Below are 17,222 nucleotides of genomic sequence, written 5' to 3' on the forward strand. Positions count from 1 at the left end.
TCAGATGGAGGATGGAATTTTAAATTTAGCAAACAATTTGGCTGGAGTCTACAAGGCAAAAAGGGCAGTAGCTTCAAATAAGAGCAGAAAAATAGCTTGGAGATGGGTTTTGGAGATATTTAAATGCAAGGCTAAAGAATTTTCAGTATTTTTCTTAAAGGCAATAAGAAGGCATGGAAGAGGGGCAGCTAGGTGGTGCAGTGGATAGAATTCTGGCCCTGGAGTCAGGAGGACCTGAGTTCAAATCCCACATCAGGCACTTCATAACTGCCTCTCTGTGTGACCTTGAGCAAATCACTTAACCTCACAACCTTAATAAATTTTTTAAAAAGATTTAAAAAAAAGAAGACATAGAAAATTCTTAAGGAATAATACTGACAGACTTATTCTTGTAGATGACTGTTTTGGCAGCTGAGCAAAGGATGGATTGGAGAGGAGAGGCTAATAAAAGAGTCCTGAAGTCCATGAGAACCAGAACAGTGGTTGCAAGATGTTGTGGAAGTAGAATCAACAAGACCTCTAAAATGGTTGGATGTAGGGAGAAGGAAGAGTTGAGGTTGACTTCAAGGTTACATGACCAAGTCAAAAGGAAGATGGCACCTTGGCAGAAATAAGAACGGTTGGAGGAGGGACAGGTTGGAGGAGGGACAGGTTGTGGGGGGAGAAAAATAATCAGTTCTATTTTTTACATCTTGAGTTTAAGATGCCAATGGGACATCTGGGCAGAGAAATCTAGCAAGTAGTAGGGAATATGTGGGACTGGAGTTTAAGAGAGAGAGAATAAGGTTTCTCATGTTATCTAAGAGATATACCGATTCAGGATTCCTCTGCATAACGGTAATAACTGAATCCATGGCAACTGATAAGAATACAAAGGTAGAGAAGACAGAGAAAAGAAGAGATGCTGAGACAAAGCCCAGTAGGATATCCACCCATAAATGGAGAGTGGAAGGTGATTCAGAAGAGGAAATTAAGGTCAGAGAAGTGGCAGAAGAACCAGAGAGAGCATTGCAGAAGTCAAGGGAAGAATGTCCAGCTAGGAAAAGAAGGGGGTGAGCAACAACTCTGCCAAGTATCCAGGTGGGCAAGCCGCAAGAGACTGAGAAAAAGCCATAGGATTTAGCAGTAAAGAAATTGTGGTAACCTTGGAAACAGCAGCTTCAGGAGAGTAGTGTGGTTGAAAGTTAGACTATAGGGGGTTGAGGAGTGAGTAGGAGGTGATAAAGTGAAGTCAGTGTGGATGAATTTTCTCAGGAGTTTGGCAAAGGGAGAGTAGATACAGGGCAATTCCTTGCGGATACATATGATTTAATCAAGTGAATGTGTTTTTATTTTCGTGTTTGGTCTTTTCTAATCATTCCAGATTATTTCTGTTTCTTAGAAAGCAACATAAATAAGATTCTATAATGTATAGACTATGGCAGGTTGATGGAATCAAGAAGACTCATCTTCCTGAGTTCAAGTCTGACCTTGGATAAGTCACGTAACCCCGTTTGCCTCAGTTTCCTCATCTGTAAAATGAACTGGAGAAGAAATGGTAAACTACTCCAGTATCTTTGCCAAGAAAATCCCCAATGGAGTCACAAAGAGTTGGACACAATTGAAAAAAAACGACTAAGCAGCAACATGCATAGAATAATGAATCTATAATTCAGAAGACAGGGGTATTACTCTTTTAGCAATTAAAATGTATAAGTGATTTTTACCAAAAAATTCATAATCCTATAAAGGGATAGAGAGTGGACTTGACTGATACAGGGAACACCAAGGTGAGGAAGCTCTCTTCATTGATATAAATCAGCACCTTCTCTATAACTTTCAGAGTCATAGAGAAAAGGCTTAGAGAATTCATGGAGAGGTTGAGTGACTTGCCCAGAATCACATAAATAATATGTAGCGGAGTCTACCTGGATCCCAGGTCAGCTCTCTGTCCATCACACCACAGCTGCCACCTCCAAATCTATGAAGTGGAAAGTACATTTGGCATCTATCACCTTCCAAATCTATCACAATTGTCCAGGTGTCCTTACTTATGGAGACAAAAACCTATCTATGCTCAACCTTTCATGCTTCCTTTCCCAGTATTATTGTTTCCTGCCTTCTTGTTTCTTCAGCCCTGGGAATAAGAAAGCAGGGAAACAGTCTATAGTATAGAGAGAAAGAATCACAGAATCTTAAGAGTTGGCAGGAATAATGAGGACATTTAATACAAGACTCTCCCATCACCTGTGTCAGGTTGTCTTCTAGTCTCCACTAGGTGATGTCCGAAGAATGGGAACTCACAACCCATTCTGTCTTTGGACACCATAATTGTTAAGAAGCTTCTTCTTACATCAAGCTTGATGCTTTTACACAGGCCATCTCCTATGCCTCAGATGCAATCTCTACCTTCAGAATCCCCTCTCCCTTTAAGACCCAACTTGGATGCCTCCTCCTCTGTGAAATCTGGTAAAAATGTTCTCTTCCTCCTCTATTCTTCCAAGGATGCTCAATCTGGAAGTCTTGTCTCTATGACACCTTACTGTGCCTTATACTTATTCAATCAAATTTAAGTTCCTTAAGAAAAAACAAATTATAGACTACAGCTTTAAGCATTCCATCAATTTCTTGTTTCATAATAGAAATGAGAATATGGAAGAGGGAAAGGAAATAAGGATTTATTAGAACCTTATTCATATGTATAATATTTTATATTATTTATATTTATATGTGCAATTTATATGTAATTTTTCATATTACAACAACCCTGTGAGATAGGTCTTATTACGTATTCCCATTTTGCAGCTTAGAAAGCAGATAAATAGTAGTTAAATGATTTGCCCTGGGTCCCACAGCTAATAAGTATCTGTGACTGAATCTGACTGTATTAGAATATTCCTGATTATAAGCCCAGCATGCAATCCAATATATATACTGCAATATTTCATTTTATAGAAGCAGTCTCATATAGTTTAAGAGCATTTGACCCAGAGTCAAATTCCAGTTCTGCCACTTACTCTATATAACTGATTCCAAGCCACAGTCTCTCTATGGTGCTTCAGTTTCCTTATCCATAAAATGGGGATGGAGCAGCTAGGTGGAAAAGAGAATAGAGCACTGGCCCTGGAGTCACGAGGAACTGAGTTCAAATCCAGTCTCAGACACTAGATACTTACTACTAGATACTAGATACTTATTACCTCTATGGTCTTGGAATCACTTAATCCCATTGCCTCAAAAAATAAAAAAATAAAATGGGGATAATACACTCCTATATCACAGGATAAAGAACTTTCTAAACTGGAAAGTACTAGTACATAAATGTGTACAGCTATTATCATCATCATATCTTATTTATGCTGTGCGGAGGAATAATTAAACTGTTTCAGCTATTTTTGGGTACAATTCCACCACTCAGCTTTGGTACTACTCAGTCATTTGAATACATCCTTTGTTTTGCCCAAGATAAAGCGGTCTCTTTAATTCTGTTGATTAGATAATGAGGTCTGGGTAGCTCCAATGGTATAATTTGGAAGAGAAATAAAATTCTGAGTGACAAGCATTTTTATTATGAGTCTTTTCCATGAGATTTGTTAGGAGAGTTGCCCAATATAACAAGTCTTTAAAAATTTGATAAAAATCAAAGTTGCAATCATCACTCTAGTGTCTGGGACCAGAAGAGTAGAGGGTTGGTGAGAATAGGGATATAGGGGCAGCTAGGTTGCGCAGTGGATACAGCACTGGCCCTGGAGAGTACCTGAGTTCAAATCCAGCCTCAGACACTTAATAATTACCTAGCCGTGTGGCCTTGGGCAAGCCACCTAGCCCCATTGCCTTGTAAAAACCTAAAAAAAAAAAAAAAAAAAAAATAGAGATATATAGGGATAGTTGGAAAAATAAATAAATAAAATATAAAAAAATAGATTAGGGATATTTGGAATACAAGGTCCTGAGGGAGATGTTTTTCACAAGCAGAGGACCTAGGAAACACTCCCTTTCTCCTATGAGAAGGCAGTGGTACAGCAGCTTTTATACAAAGAATGAGAGGTGACCTGAAGGCTACCAGGGTAGAAATTTGACATCTGGGGATTTTTCATTTATATTATTCTTCCTAAGGTCAGCTGTTTCTACATGATAAAACAAAATTTTTTTTCAGAGTATTCTAAATTTGAATGCTCTGAGACAAAGTCTCAACCACCCCAACTTAGTAACAGCTCTAGGAAAAACAATTTTGCATAACTGTTCTTGAGCAATGTGAAGATTAATTTTTTAGTTGTTTTTTCTTTGCAAGGCAAGGGTTTAGTTAAGTGGCTTGCCCAAGGCCACACGGCTAGGTAATTATTAAGTGTCTGAGGCCGGATTTGAACTCAGGTACTCCTGACTCCAAGGCCAGTGCTCTATCCACTGCGCCACCTAGCCGCCCCTAATGTGAAGATTAAGGAAGTTGTATTTATTCCCAATAGTCTACAAAATCTTGTTACCTTGTGACTGAACAGGTTAGGATAAAATACTGTGACATTAAACTGTTATTAACTCTTAGGCTATGGCTTGCTGGCAAATAGAATATATCTATATAAATCTCCACTTCTTGTATCAATCACTCAAAAAGCATTTATTATTATTAATAATAATTATTATAAGTACTAGAAGTGCTATTATTAATTACTAACACTATTACTGTGTGTTAGGCAAAGTATTGAAGATCAACATAAATAACAACTTTTGCACCTGAAAACAGATTAATCACGTTAAACATTATTAGTTTTGGTGGTCTGTAATTTGAGATCATATCTCACAGCACCTCTGGTGATTCTACTGAGAAAATAAAGAGGAGTGGAGAGAATGAACAGCCTTGCATGGTCATTCAATCTTAGGGGTAAAAGCTCTAGTCATCACTGCACAGGGCTCATGTGGATAAACCAAATGTAGAGTCTTATGCTCTTGATGTCCACAACTTTGCAGGTCACCTCCATCAACAACAGCTATTCCCATTTCCTCCAGCACTGTGATTATTACTTGGTTGTTCTGGTTTGTTGCTCCATCATTCTCCAGTGTTATAGATGCTTACCTCTCACCCTTTGCTCATCACTGGTGGGTTCCATGACTTTTGCTTATCAACTGACAATGTGATCCTAAAAAGACTTCCCCATCTTGGTACTTTTCAACAATGGGACTCTTGACTCTCTGACACTCTCTCTCTCTCTCTCTCTCTCTCTCTCTCCCTCCATATACATATATATATATATATATATTTAGCTATATATATATATATATATATATTATATTTTAAGGCAATGGATTTAAGAGTGACTTACCTAAAGTCACACGGCTAGGCAATTATTAAGTGTCTGAGGCTGGATTTGAACTTGGGTCCTCCTGAATCCAGGGCTGGTGCTCTATCCACTGTGCCACCTTGGCCCTATATTTTTGATAATTTGTAGTTAAACTAAATAAATCGATAGCCCCTTATATTTATTCAAGACTTACTCAATAGTAATTCTGGTATTTATTCTACTACCTTTGTTTTGTTTTCACAGCTTTCTGACTCTTTCTGACCACCAAAAGACTTAGCAAATTCATGACTGAGGATGCAGATTTCTACTGAATCGGTGTATATGCAGGTCTATGATTCTCCAGGCCCTAATGTTCTATATTTAGTGGACACTGCCCTGGCAATGATGCTCTCTCCATTTAGACTGGTCCTCAAGCACTGGAGAACTATTAATTTATCCATAGGGAATATTCTAAATTATCTTGCTTATAGGATCCCCAAACTTCCCTGAAATACTTAAAGTTCTGTTGAAGCTAAAAAATAGGGCAGCTAGGTGGAACAGTTGATAGAGAACCAGCCCTGGAATCAGGAAGACCTGAGTTCAAATATGACCTTAGACACTTAATAATTACCTAGATGTGTGATCCTGGGCAAGTCATTTAACCCCTGCAAAAACAAAAACAAAAAAGTAAGAAAAAACTCAAAAAATAAGAAACCTTCATTTTAAAGAAAATGCCCAGGCCAGCTTTGGTCCTTTACTTCTCTCTAGGCTCTGCTCTCCAGAATTCTTTCACCACCGTGACCTGGCAAGTCTTCTCATCCTAGAAAAGTAGTTGGCCCTGTAGCTTCTCATTCTGATTAGCCAGTTCTTCTCAGAATTTGCATTGTAAGGAATGTGCTTGCTTGCTCAGGTCTATTTTTCTCTGACCTAGGGAAAAATTCAGTATTCAGCATCTATTCCTTCCTACCCAACTCTGCTCCCCTGGCTTAATAAAGGAATCAGCTAGATGGAAAACACACACACACACACACACACACACACACACACACACACACACACACACACACACACAAAGCTGTGCTTGTCTCTCCAGACTTTTTCCCCCTCTTTTCAGTTTCCTTTTAGGTGCTGCCTTCCCCCATTAGAATGTAAGTTATATAAGGGCAGGAACTGTCCTCTCCATCTTAAAACTCCCAATTCTCATAAAAAAAGCAAATATTCTACATATTTATACTGAATGTACTACAGGAGAGTTCACGTGACTGAAACTGCTTGAAGTCTATCGTACTACTACTTTAGAATTTTTATTTTGGGACTTACTGAAATGATGCACATGCAAAAAAAAATCATTTGGATTTTTAAGGTCTTTATTTTCTTCCCGAACAATAATTTCATCCTGGTGTGGAAACGCCTTTTATCAAAGAAGATTAGAAACTTATCTGTAACAAAGTCTTAGACTTGCTTGGAAGCCCAGGGCCATTTGATCACCAAATATCAAAGCTGGGACTTGAGCTTTGAGGTTAACTTTATCAACTATGCCACACTTTCCTTTGAGATTTAGCAAAATGAAAATACAGTTTTTTATTTCCTTGAACATTTAATGAAATTAAAATTTCAGTAATTTGTAGGTGACTATATGTATGATACCCCAAAAAGGTCTTCAAGAATTAAATTTAGTTGGATATGAGGTTAATGCAAAAAAACCCCATCCATTCCTTTGTATTTGGAAATTTTTTTTTAAAGCACCTGATGTGATTTGACTGAGCAATTTTGATTTACATCAACTCACCCAAGACTCTTTAGAAGGGAGCCTTGAGTACTCATGTTCCCTCACTCTCTACAGAGAAGAGATTCGGTATTAAGTATCTTCTTGTATTTATATTTGGATGAGGAGCCATGGCAGGAAGTACACCGTTCTGATTTTTCAGGCTCTGGAGGGAGCTCATGCCTCATAGAAAATGAGGCAGAGGGTAATTTGCATTCTCTTTTAGTGAAGACTTTACAACTCTTTTCTTGGAAATGACAGTGTTTACACCTCTAGGGTTTTAAGAAACTTGTAACTTCAGGTTTCTAATCATTCTCTGCGGCACTTTTCCCTTGATGCCCTGATCTTCTTATGGGAACCTCAGCAGAATTGTTTGCATATTTTCTTTTTTGATTAAAAAGGCAGCATTCAAATTAAAATAAGTTTTTCTACTTTGGTGTCTCTCACTGGATTATGAGAAATGTAATCATCCACTCACGTGGTGGATATATTACAGTGCTCAGGTTCTCCTCTTGGCTCTGAAAGAGTTGGAAAAAAATCTGGTTGCCAATGATATGCTGAATGGAGTTGCTTCTTAGGGTCATTAAATACTACAGTGAATTAATTACACAGGGGAAAACTGGGCCAGATATAGAGTGGCAGGACCTGGGTTGAGACCTTGACTCTGCCACTTACTGAATGATGCTCTGGGGTTCGGTTTCTTCATAGTTAAAAAAGAGGCGTTAGATGGGATGACTTTTCATGACCCTTCCAGCTTTAAATCTATGGTCCTGGGAATACTGGACAGGCTATGGAACCTCTTTGGGTCTGTTTCCACATTTATAAAATAAGGTGGTTGACCCCGATAATCTCCAAGGACCATTCTGGCCCTAAATCTATGGTCCCTTCATTGGTTTCCTGCATGTTGCACCTTCAGCTTTGAGGCTAAGCTCATGTTAGATCACAATCATCTCAACCATCTCAGAACTCAACAAGATCCATCTTTTGTTGGCACCATATTATACTCACTTTGTCACCTCCAGTTTACATTGCTCAGCAAGAGAAAAGGAACTTATTTACAAGAGGACTCAAGAGGCTGCAGAAGCAAATATTTGTATTTCTGTCTCTGCCTAAGAAAATATTTGATCCAACTGGATAGTTTGTTTGGCTTTCAAATGTCACCCTGACCTTGGACAGCTCCTTCTCAGAACTGCTGCTAATTAATTAGCTCAGAGAAAGAGGGCTCATAGGAGTCTTCAGGTTATTTCATCTCTGGGTCCACCATACTTAGAATGGAAGACATTTTACTTCATTCATAGAATGGCATTTTAACTTCCTTCCGTCTAATGAGTCTCCCTGTTCTCTTTCCCCCACTCTCATTTATTCTTCACACAGCACAGGGCTGCCATGCTGCTCATTGGTTCCCAATGACTTTTTAGATCAAAAAGTCTCCATTAGGCACTGAAAGCTCTTCCAACATGGTCAAAATCATCTTTATAACCTCAGCATACCATCTTATTTTATAAACACTCTATGGTCCAGTCAGTCTGGCCTTCTTATGGTAACTCCTACAGACACTCCATTTCCCATTTCCTTCTTGCATTGGTCATCTCCCATGCCTGGCATTTCATATATTCTCTCCCCGTCTTTGTTTCTGGGAATTTCTGGTTATCCTGAAGATTCAACTCCAATGTTACATGCTACATGAAGCATTTCCTGATCCTCTATTTGATATGACCTCACCCCACAGTTATCTTGCATTTATTTTATCTACATACACATGCTTGGGCAAGTAGAATTTAAGCTTTTTAAAGTCAAAGATCATTTCATTCTATTGATATAATTGCTACTGTATCAATACTTAGCACATAGTAGATAATACTATTGGCTGATAGATTCTAGTTCTTCCCCTCAAAAAAACCCTTACCCTCTAGACTGATCCCTTCCTCCTCTTTAAAGGCCTTGTTCTTCTCTTCCCCCAGGGGTCTTACAAGACCCTGACTGGATAAGGCAGTGCAGGACTAGCTAAAGGTCCCAAGACAGTGCTGGTCTAAGATGGTGCTGGGAGTAAAGTAAGGGAGTTCAGTAAAAAATTATCTCTCATTTTCTCTTGGAAATTGTAGATGTTGCCTCTAGAAGAAATAGAATTGCTATGACTAAAGTCATAGTTGTGCTTTTTGACTACATTCTGCTAAGAGCGAGTTAAAAGAAGTCAAGTATTTGGATCCTGGTGCTTGTTGTTATTGTCTGGAGTGGTTTGTCATTTCCTTCTCCAGCATTTTATAGATTGAGGAACAGAGGTAAATAACGTTAAGTGACTTGCCCAGGATCACACATCTAGGAAATGCCTAAGGAAGGTGATGAATCTTCCTGACTTCAGACCTAGCACTCAATTCAATGAGTCACCTAGATGATCTTACTTGCTGTCTAGAGGAAACCAAATTATCCTTACGAGAGATAAAGTGGAGTCATAACTCCTCATTTTAATTTAATATATTATTCCCAATAAGGTAAAGTTGCTGATAGTTTCCAATGAACTTTATAATGGGAGGATTGGCTGAAAAACAGTAACAAACTATAAGGTCTGCAAACTTCACATCAGCTCCAATGGAGGGTCATTGAGGAGTCAAGGCTTTATTTCAACCCTAAACCCAGGACTTTGGAGCATGTTAGCCACAGAACAGTTGCTCTGTGGAATGATTTTCTAAAACCCTCATCCTCATTTAATGGAATTCAATGACCTCTCCAGAACTTGAATTATCAGGCTGGAAAAAAGGTACACAGCCTCCTAGTTTCAGGGCTCAGAGACTCCCTGTTCTCACTCATTGTTGACAGACACTCTGAGACTCAGAAACACAAGGGAGGCAAAGAGGTAGTGGGCACTACGAGGGACTGGCTTATCTGTGCTTTTTTCTGTCCTCCACTTCTCTTTCTTCTTCTAGTTTTCCTTGGTGAGGGTTAGGGGTGGAAATGCAGAATATGGGTTGTATGTATCCCACCTAAAAAACATTCATCATTCTTCTAGAAGAAGTTCAAATTCTCCATTTCCCCCCAAAATGACCAGAAACAAGTCTTCTGTTACTGGTCCTTTTTCTTCTTGCATGAATACTTTTAAAAACAAATGAGATTACATATACAAAGTTTTTGGAATGTGAGAAAAACTGACTGCCTAAATAACTAGCAACAAGGCAAATTAATCACTTTAAAGCAGAGGAAATCTTTCTGTCTTTGTCTGGAATTTGGAATCAGAAGACTAAGGTTTAAATTTTGGCTCCGTGTCTTTGACTTCTTGTAAGACCTCAGGCAAATTATTTCTTAGCTTTTCTTATTCTACTTAACTTCAAATTATCACTTAACTTCATGTTCCTCCCCTGAAAAATAAGAGTTGCCTAGAGAAGAGATTTTTAACCTTTTCTATGTGTTATGAACCTCTTTTCGCAGTCTGGTGAAGCCTCAGGAATGTGTCTCAGAAAAAAAAAATTTTTCAATGCAAAAAATAAAATGCATAGGATTATAAAGAAAACTACCTACTTTCAATATAGCTTATGTGTGTGTGTGTGTATGTATGTGTATGCATACCTATATGTGTATGTATACATAACTTTTTTAAGTCCATAGAGTTTAGGTTAAGAATCCCTGGACAAAATGATTTATAAAGGGTCTCTTTCTTGTTTTTTGTTTTTATTTTTTTTTGCAAGGCAATAGGGCTAAGTGACTTGCCCAATGTCACACAGCTAGGTAATTATTAAGTATCTGAGATCCAATTTGAACTCAGGTATTCCTGACTCCAGGGCCAGTGCTTTATCCACTGTACCACCTAGCTGCCCCCTAAAAGGCTTCTTTGAGTTTTAAATCTATGAACCTATGAATTCCCCACTAAGTGTTCATTATCTCATGGTTCTCAAAAATTGAATTCCTGGAAGTGACTATGATACACTATGGGGACTTTGGTGGGGGGTCAGCTCAGATGTCTTCTCCCTTAACTTCACAATGGATGTGAATAAGGATAACCTGGGAGCGATCAGAGGTCATGTTCAGCTTAGGTAAATAAAGCCCTTAAATATCCAGGAACTTAAAACAAAAACCAGACCTGTTTCTAGAATGGAAAAAAGTAAACACAGTAGTGCGATGCAATACTCTCTCTCTCTCTCTCTCATCTACATTTAATTATGCAAAACTAATTGTACAAAATCAACTGGTAGCTAAGTGACACAGTAGATAGAGTGCTGAGTCTGGAATCAGGAAGACACATATACCTGGGCAAGTCACTTAATCCTGACTGTCTCAATTTCTTCATCTCTAAAATGACCTGAAGAAGACCATGGCAAACCACTCCAGTATCTTTGCCAAGAAAACTCCAAATGGGGTCTGATTTTCAGAGTCTGACTCAATAAACTACAACAAAGGTAGCAGTATGAGATTATAATATATAATCTCATATAAACCTGAATACTCGTGTAAGTATAGAAGAGAGGGGTTCAGTAGCTGGTTAACTCTCTTCTTTTAGAAACCAGGTCTGCTCCCTCCAGGATAAATGGGGGAAGTGAATTTGGAGCCAGAAGGAGCCTTAAGAGCTCATCAAGTATAGCCCCTTCATTTTACAGATGAGGAAACTGAGACTGGACCAGGCTAAGTGACTTGCCTGGGTCATAAAGCTTTTATGTGGCTGAACTGAGATTTTGAATTCTGCTTTCAAACCCAGTGTAGGTTTCACTGTGAATGAGCAGGAAAAGAAGGGGAAATTCTGGGTATGAGAATTTACTTCATTTTAAATGAGTCTGGAAATTCCCTGTACAAACCACTTCAGTTGTGTTTGTAGCAATAAATTTCAGGCTAAGGTAGACTAGAAAGTGGTATTTTGGGGGAAAGAACACCAACAGCATGCCTACCACAAGTCAGATGAAACTAATTTTTTAAGTGCTTCTTGAGAATTGGAATCGGGGTGACAAATTTTTGTGTAAAAGGCCTAGAGCATATTGCAGAAGTGCTGGGGAAGGAAGGGATGATATTCAAATAGGGGATATGTGGTCAATATATAATCTAACAATCAAAATACTGAAATATGGAACAACCTCGCAGGAAGGAAGGGAGTGAGATTTATTAAGCACCTTATTAGGTAGCAGAAACACTTTTAAATGTTTACAAATGTTATCTTATTCAAGATTCATTCAAGTATTTGGTGTTCTTGTTAAATATTTTCAAATAACTTTATTTAGCTCCCTTCTCAGAATTCCCCTCCTCTCCCAAAATGTCAGCTTGCTCTGACTGAAATCTACAGTCTTGATTCATGAACAGTAGTTAGAATTTGACCTTAAACCCATTTTAATTGAAGAAAGAATCACAACAGTCTTACCAACCGGATTAACTGAATTTCAATTATCTTGGTATAAGATGAAGAATTTATCTGTTAAAACAGGAATGGGTGGAAGAGGAAGTCTTAACAATTCAGTTTAAGACAACAAACTAAAATGAAAAGAATCAGTATTTATTGTGGAATCAAGAAGAACTAAACATCACTTGTATTAGAAGATAAGCATTTCTCAAAAACTTTAACATCCCATTGACAATCAGAACTAAACTATCATAAATATAAGGCATATATTGGATAGAGTATTAGGATTTTTTAAAATCTGGATTCAAATTTGACCTCAGATACTTATTAGCTATATGACTCAGGACAAATCATTTGACCTGTCTGCCTCATTTTCCTCATCTGTAAAACTGGTTTAAAACTTTTCTGGGTTGTTGTGAAGATAAAAATGAGTCACCTGTAATAAGCTTTGCAAACTTTAAAGTACTATGTAAGTTTTAGTATTATGAGTATTATTCTTTGGAGCATGGTTTTTAGTGGCTAGGACAAATCCTTATTAGCTATGTGACCTTAGGTAAGTCACATAACTTGCCCACGGCTCAGTTTCTTCATCTCCAAAATGAAGAGTCCAGAAAAGATGGCTTCTAAAAGTGTTTTCTTGCTTTAAAATCTATGAGTTATAAGTTATATACTACTTGGCCTTTTTCAAAGTTCTCTCAAATCCTCAAAGGTCCCTTCTATCTCCAAACCTATGAACCCAATGATATTCTATGACTACTGTCTTGTTTTATAGATACAACTGAGGCAGGAGAAAAAGTTAAGCATTTAATTCAATAAGGAAGTCATGATTATTTCATTCTTTTAAAATTTCAAAACAAAGGCTTTAGATTATATACCTTTTGATTTTGTGATTTTTTTTTGGAGGGAGAAACATGCACAGAAAGTCTGTATTTCTTTTTGGGTTTTTTTTTTTGGGGGGGGGGTAAGGCAATGGTTAAGTGACTTGCCCAACATAGCTAGGTAGTTATTAAGTGTCTGAGGTTGAATTTAAACTCAGGTCTTCCTGACTCCAGTGCCAGTGCTCTATTCACTGTGCCACCTAGCTGCCTCTGAAGTCTGTATTTCTAAAGCATACCATTCACATTAAGTTAGTGGGGAACAAAAAACCCTACACTTCTAATAATTTGAGAATATGCATGAATTTTTGTAGGGTAGGTGAAGTCATTTTTTTGGCTTAACTTACTAAAAAAAAAAAAAAAACCTGGACACAACTTCCTCCAAAAACAGCCATTCAACCCTCTTAGCAAAGCAATCAGCAGCCTGTAAATTACTCAGAGAGTGTGATCCACAACAACCACATACATAAGCATGAGTCAAATGAACAGCTGGGCCATTCTGTACGGGTTTGGAGTATTAAAAACATTCATCTGAAAAGACAGGAGCACAGCCACAGTAACAAACAAGCTGGCCGTAGGGTCAGAAGCCACAGCTGAGAAAGCAACCCAAAACTGGGCCTTGAAATCCTGTGGTTGGCTGATTCCCCCCATGAGAATCAGATAAAAAGGTGAAAAAGGTTCACCTTCTCTAGCTAAACAAGCACCAAGATAGGGCTGGTCAGTCCTGTGGCCACAGATGGATGGCATCCTTGGACATTCCATGGAAGCCTAATCTTCTGTCCTTAGGGATTGTTTGGGAGGAAGATAGGCATTCACCAAGTTGAATGGGAAGATTGCACAAGTTCAGGAAGACATGCTTCTTTCTGTATGTTTCTTTTTAAAAGCACCCTCTCATGATCTTTCTCATTATGACTCATGAACAATGTAAATAGGCCACTAGAACTATTTTTTAAACTTCTAAAAATTTTTTATTTATTTAAGGCAATAAGGTTAAGTGACTTGCCCAAGGTTACACAGCTAGGCAATTATTAAGTGTCTGAACTCTGGTCTTCCTAACTCCAGGGCTGGTGCTCTATCCACTGTGCCACCTAGCTGCCCCCACTAGAATGATTTTAAAACCACTCTTAATAAACAGTGTTAAAAGGGGAAAAGAGTCTGCCCTTTCTCTAAGAGTTTCTTCCCAAAGAAAGAAAACTCTGGTAAGAATCCAGATTCCAAAAAAGGCTGTTAAGTGTTACAAACTATAGTTAAATTACAAAATGTAGTTAAAGTACTGATATAACAAGTTTTCATATATCAAGATGTTTTAACAGGAGGCATACAAATCTGAACATTTCCTTTACTTATTAGGGAACAGTGGACCTGATTCCCTCTTAAATGATGGAGAACAAACTAAATGATGATATCCAATGTGAAAGTAATCAACATTTTTCTTGTCTGATTTTTAAAAGGAGGAAATTATGGAAGATCAAAGGAACCTAGATTTAGAGTTTGGAACAACCTCAGATGCCACCTCATCCAAATCCCTTCATTTTACAGAAAAAGATCTGTAAAATGGAGGGGCTTTGAAATTTAGAGAGAGGATGAATGGGCAAGATGATTACACAGCTAGAAAGGGTCAGAGGCAGGATGTAACCTTAGATCAATTCATTAGTACCATATGTTATATACTTTGAAATTCTGTGATACTGTAAATTCTACTTTAAGGGATAAGGCTGACACCTTGTGATTTCTCCCAGCAGGACTAAGAGGAGGAGAGCAGAGGATTGGGCTAATGTAGACACAGTCCTCTGCTGCTATAAAATACTTTCACAGGCATCAATGCCTTTAAATCTCCACAACTGACAGGATCTAGAAAATGCAAATATAATTATGTTCATTTTACAGAAAGGAAAATTGAGGCTTAAAAAAGGTGAACTTGCCCAAGTTCACATCATTAATGGGTGGATGAAGGGGAAGTTGGGATTTCTGAACCAAACAAGTCTTTGGAACTGAAGCATATCACTCTTTTTACTAAGCCACAGAACAAGAATAAGGCTTTATCCAGTTGTCTTACATGAATGGAGTTCTAGTGGAACCAATAAATGAAACTGGAGAAAGTGGGGAAGAACACAGATAAACAGACTAGATCAGGTTTTGGGGGTTTGGGGTTTTTTTTTTAGGTTTTTGCAAAGCCAATTGGGTTAAGTGGCTTGCCCAAGGCCACACAGCTAGGTAATTATTAAGTGACTGAGGCTGGATTTGAACTCAGGTACTCCTGACTCCAGGGCCACTGCTCTATTCACTGTGCCACAAGAAGATAAAAGAAAACACCCTTGAAAAGATCAGGAAAAATAGGACTAGAGAATTAAAGCATATCATTGTGTCTTTAAATAGTTAGGAGGAATATATATGACTCTAGAAATCTAACCTGAACCCTCAATTGGGAATCTAAAAGATTATAAAGCATATTCCCACTTGCCTATCCCCACCTCCAGTGAGCTACCATTTTGAACCACCAGAGGTCCAATTAATCCCTTTGAAAAATTTTTTTTAAATTCCTTCTCTTTAAAAAAAGATCTATGTCTTTGCAAAACCCCAAATCAAACCACCCCCAAATTAGAATAGTAAAGGGGGATAACTACTTACTCTTCTTGTCGCAAGTCATTGATGCTGCGGTCTAGTGAGATCATATCACTTGCCACCATGTTAAATCCAAACTCTTTAATGCTGGCATGGATGGCCTCTTTGTAATCTGGTCCCAAGACATATGGCTTTGCTTCCTCTCCAGGGCCACCAAGAACACCATGAGGCTCAGGTTCTTTGGGTTCAAAATTACCAATGATTCCTGGGCGGAGCACAGGATCATTGTAGATAAGTGTCTGAGGCTTAAAAGTGAGATATTGTCTCTGGAGGGCGTTTTGATGGTTGACACCCCCAGCTTGATGCTCTTGTTCATTTTTGGCTTTGTTTTTTCTTCTAATAGATTCCAAGTCCACTTCCACCCCTTCCACATGGGGCCAAGGTACCACAGGTTTGAATCTGTCACCCCCCGCAGCTAATCCATTACTTCCTCTGTTAAGGATAGGAGCATTGGCGTCTCTGCCTTCCTATACAAAAGGAAAAAATGTACAATGAGTACAACAGGGCAAAATTTCTGAAACTACTTTTCATTTTTTCAGCAAACCTCTGATGCATTGATAAAACTGTTTAAAGTGTGAACCCAAAACATTTATTTATCAGCACCTCTCCATTGGAGAGCGTCTTTTAAGCTGGGAAATATACATGAAGACACTATTTCCTATAAAAATTCCTCTCCATTCATTACAGAGCATCTTCTTATACCACTATGCTTATGAACTCAGTTTTTTGTCTCAGGTTTCTGAGGGAAACAAATGATTAAGACCCTAAACAGTGAGAGTACCAGGGTCTATGAAAATGAAAATTTAAAAAACAGGTTGTTTTATACAGGATGTGGTTTCTCCAACAGTCCGGTGTATGATAAATAAAACTTCTCCACCATGATAAAGCAGCCTGGTGGCAACTGTATTAGGTATCGTTTATCACTAGGCTGGCTGGCTCCATGCCTGAGATGACAGGGGACCCAGCTAGGGGTTTGTATTCAAAGGACCTGAGTCAGTATTTTCCTACTTGACAAAAGATGTCCTAATGACTCTAACCAGCTCAATTTAGGAGGCTGGCTTATACATCAGGATTGAGGGGACCCAATGTTGATGCTTTTCAAGAGGCAACGGTGGTTTCAGATGGTTAGTACAGTGGTATCCTGCCCCTTTTATGGTATGACTCCATGACCAGGGAAGACCCTTTGGAATCTTCTGAAGAACAAGATGCTGTTTAATCAGTGACCTTATTCTTTCTCTGCCTGCCTCTTAGTGAACTAAAGCAAAGCTCTGACCATATGGTAGAGCAATATGCAGGAACTCTGTTCCACTGGGACCCCAGAACTATTTCAAGCTAACATGAAAAAGAGAATAACTGGAGAAGGACTTCCAAATGTGTAACAGGCCACACTGATCTAA

The 17,222-nt window shown here is 38.4% G+C and overlaps 1 protein-coding gene and 1 long non-coding RNA gene across 3 annotated transcripts in view; one reads left to right on the top strand and one right to left on the bottom strand.

Moving 5' to 3' along the window:
* The window catches only part of GALNT7 (polypeptide N-acetylgalactosaminyltransferase 7), a 195,089-nt gene that overhangs the window by 78,795 nt on the left and 99,072 nt on the right, over nt 1-17,222 (bottom strand). For both annotated transcript variants that reach the window (XM_074228963.1, XM_074228964.1), the window contains exon 2: nt 15,832-16,292. In XM_074228963.1, coding sequence (XP_074085064.1) covers nt 15,832-16,292 — 461 coding nt within the window. The remainder of the gene's footprint in view (nt 1-15,831; nt 16,293-17,222) is intronic.
* The window catches only part of LOC141517690 (uncharacterized), a 33,961-nt gene continuing 17,625 nt past the window's right edge, over nt 887-17,222 (top strand). Inside the window, exon 1 of the long non-coding RNA XR_012476947.1 lies at nt 887-1,080. This is a non-coding gene — a long non-coding RNA (uncharacterized LOC141517690). The remainder of the gene's footprint in view (nt 1,081-17,222) is intronic.

This window comes from Macrotis lagotis, chromosome 3 (genome assembly GCF_037893015.1).
Source record: "Macrotis lagotis isolate mMagLag1 chromosome 3, bilby.v1.9.chrom.fasta, whole genome shotgun sequence".
NCBI lineage: Eukaryota > Metazoa > Chordata > Mammalia > Peramelemorphia > Peramelidae > Macrotis > Macrotis lagotis.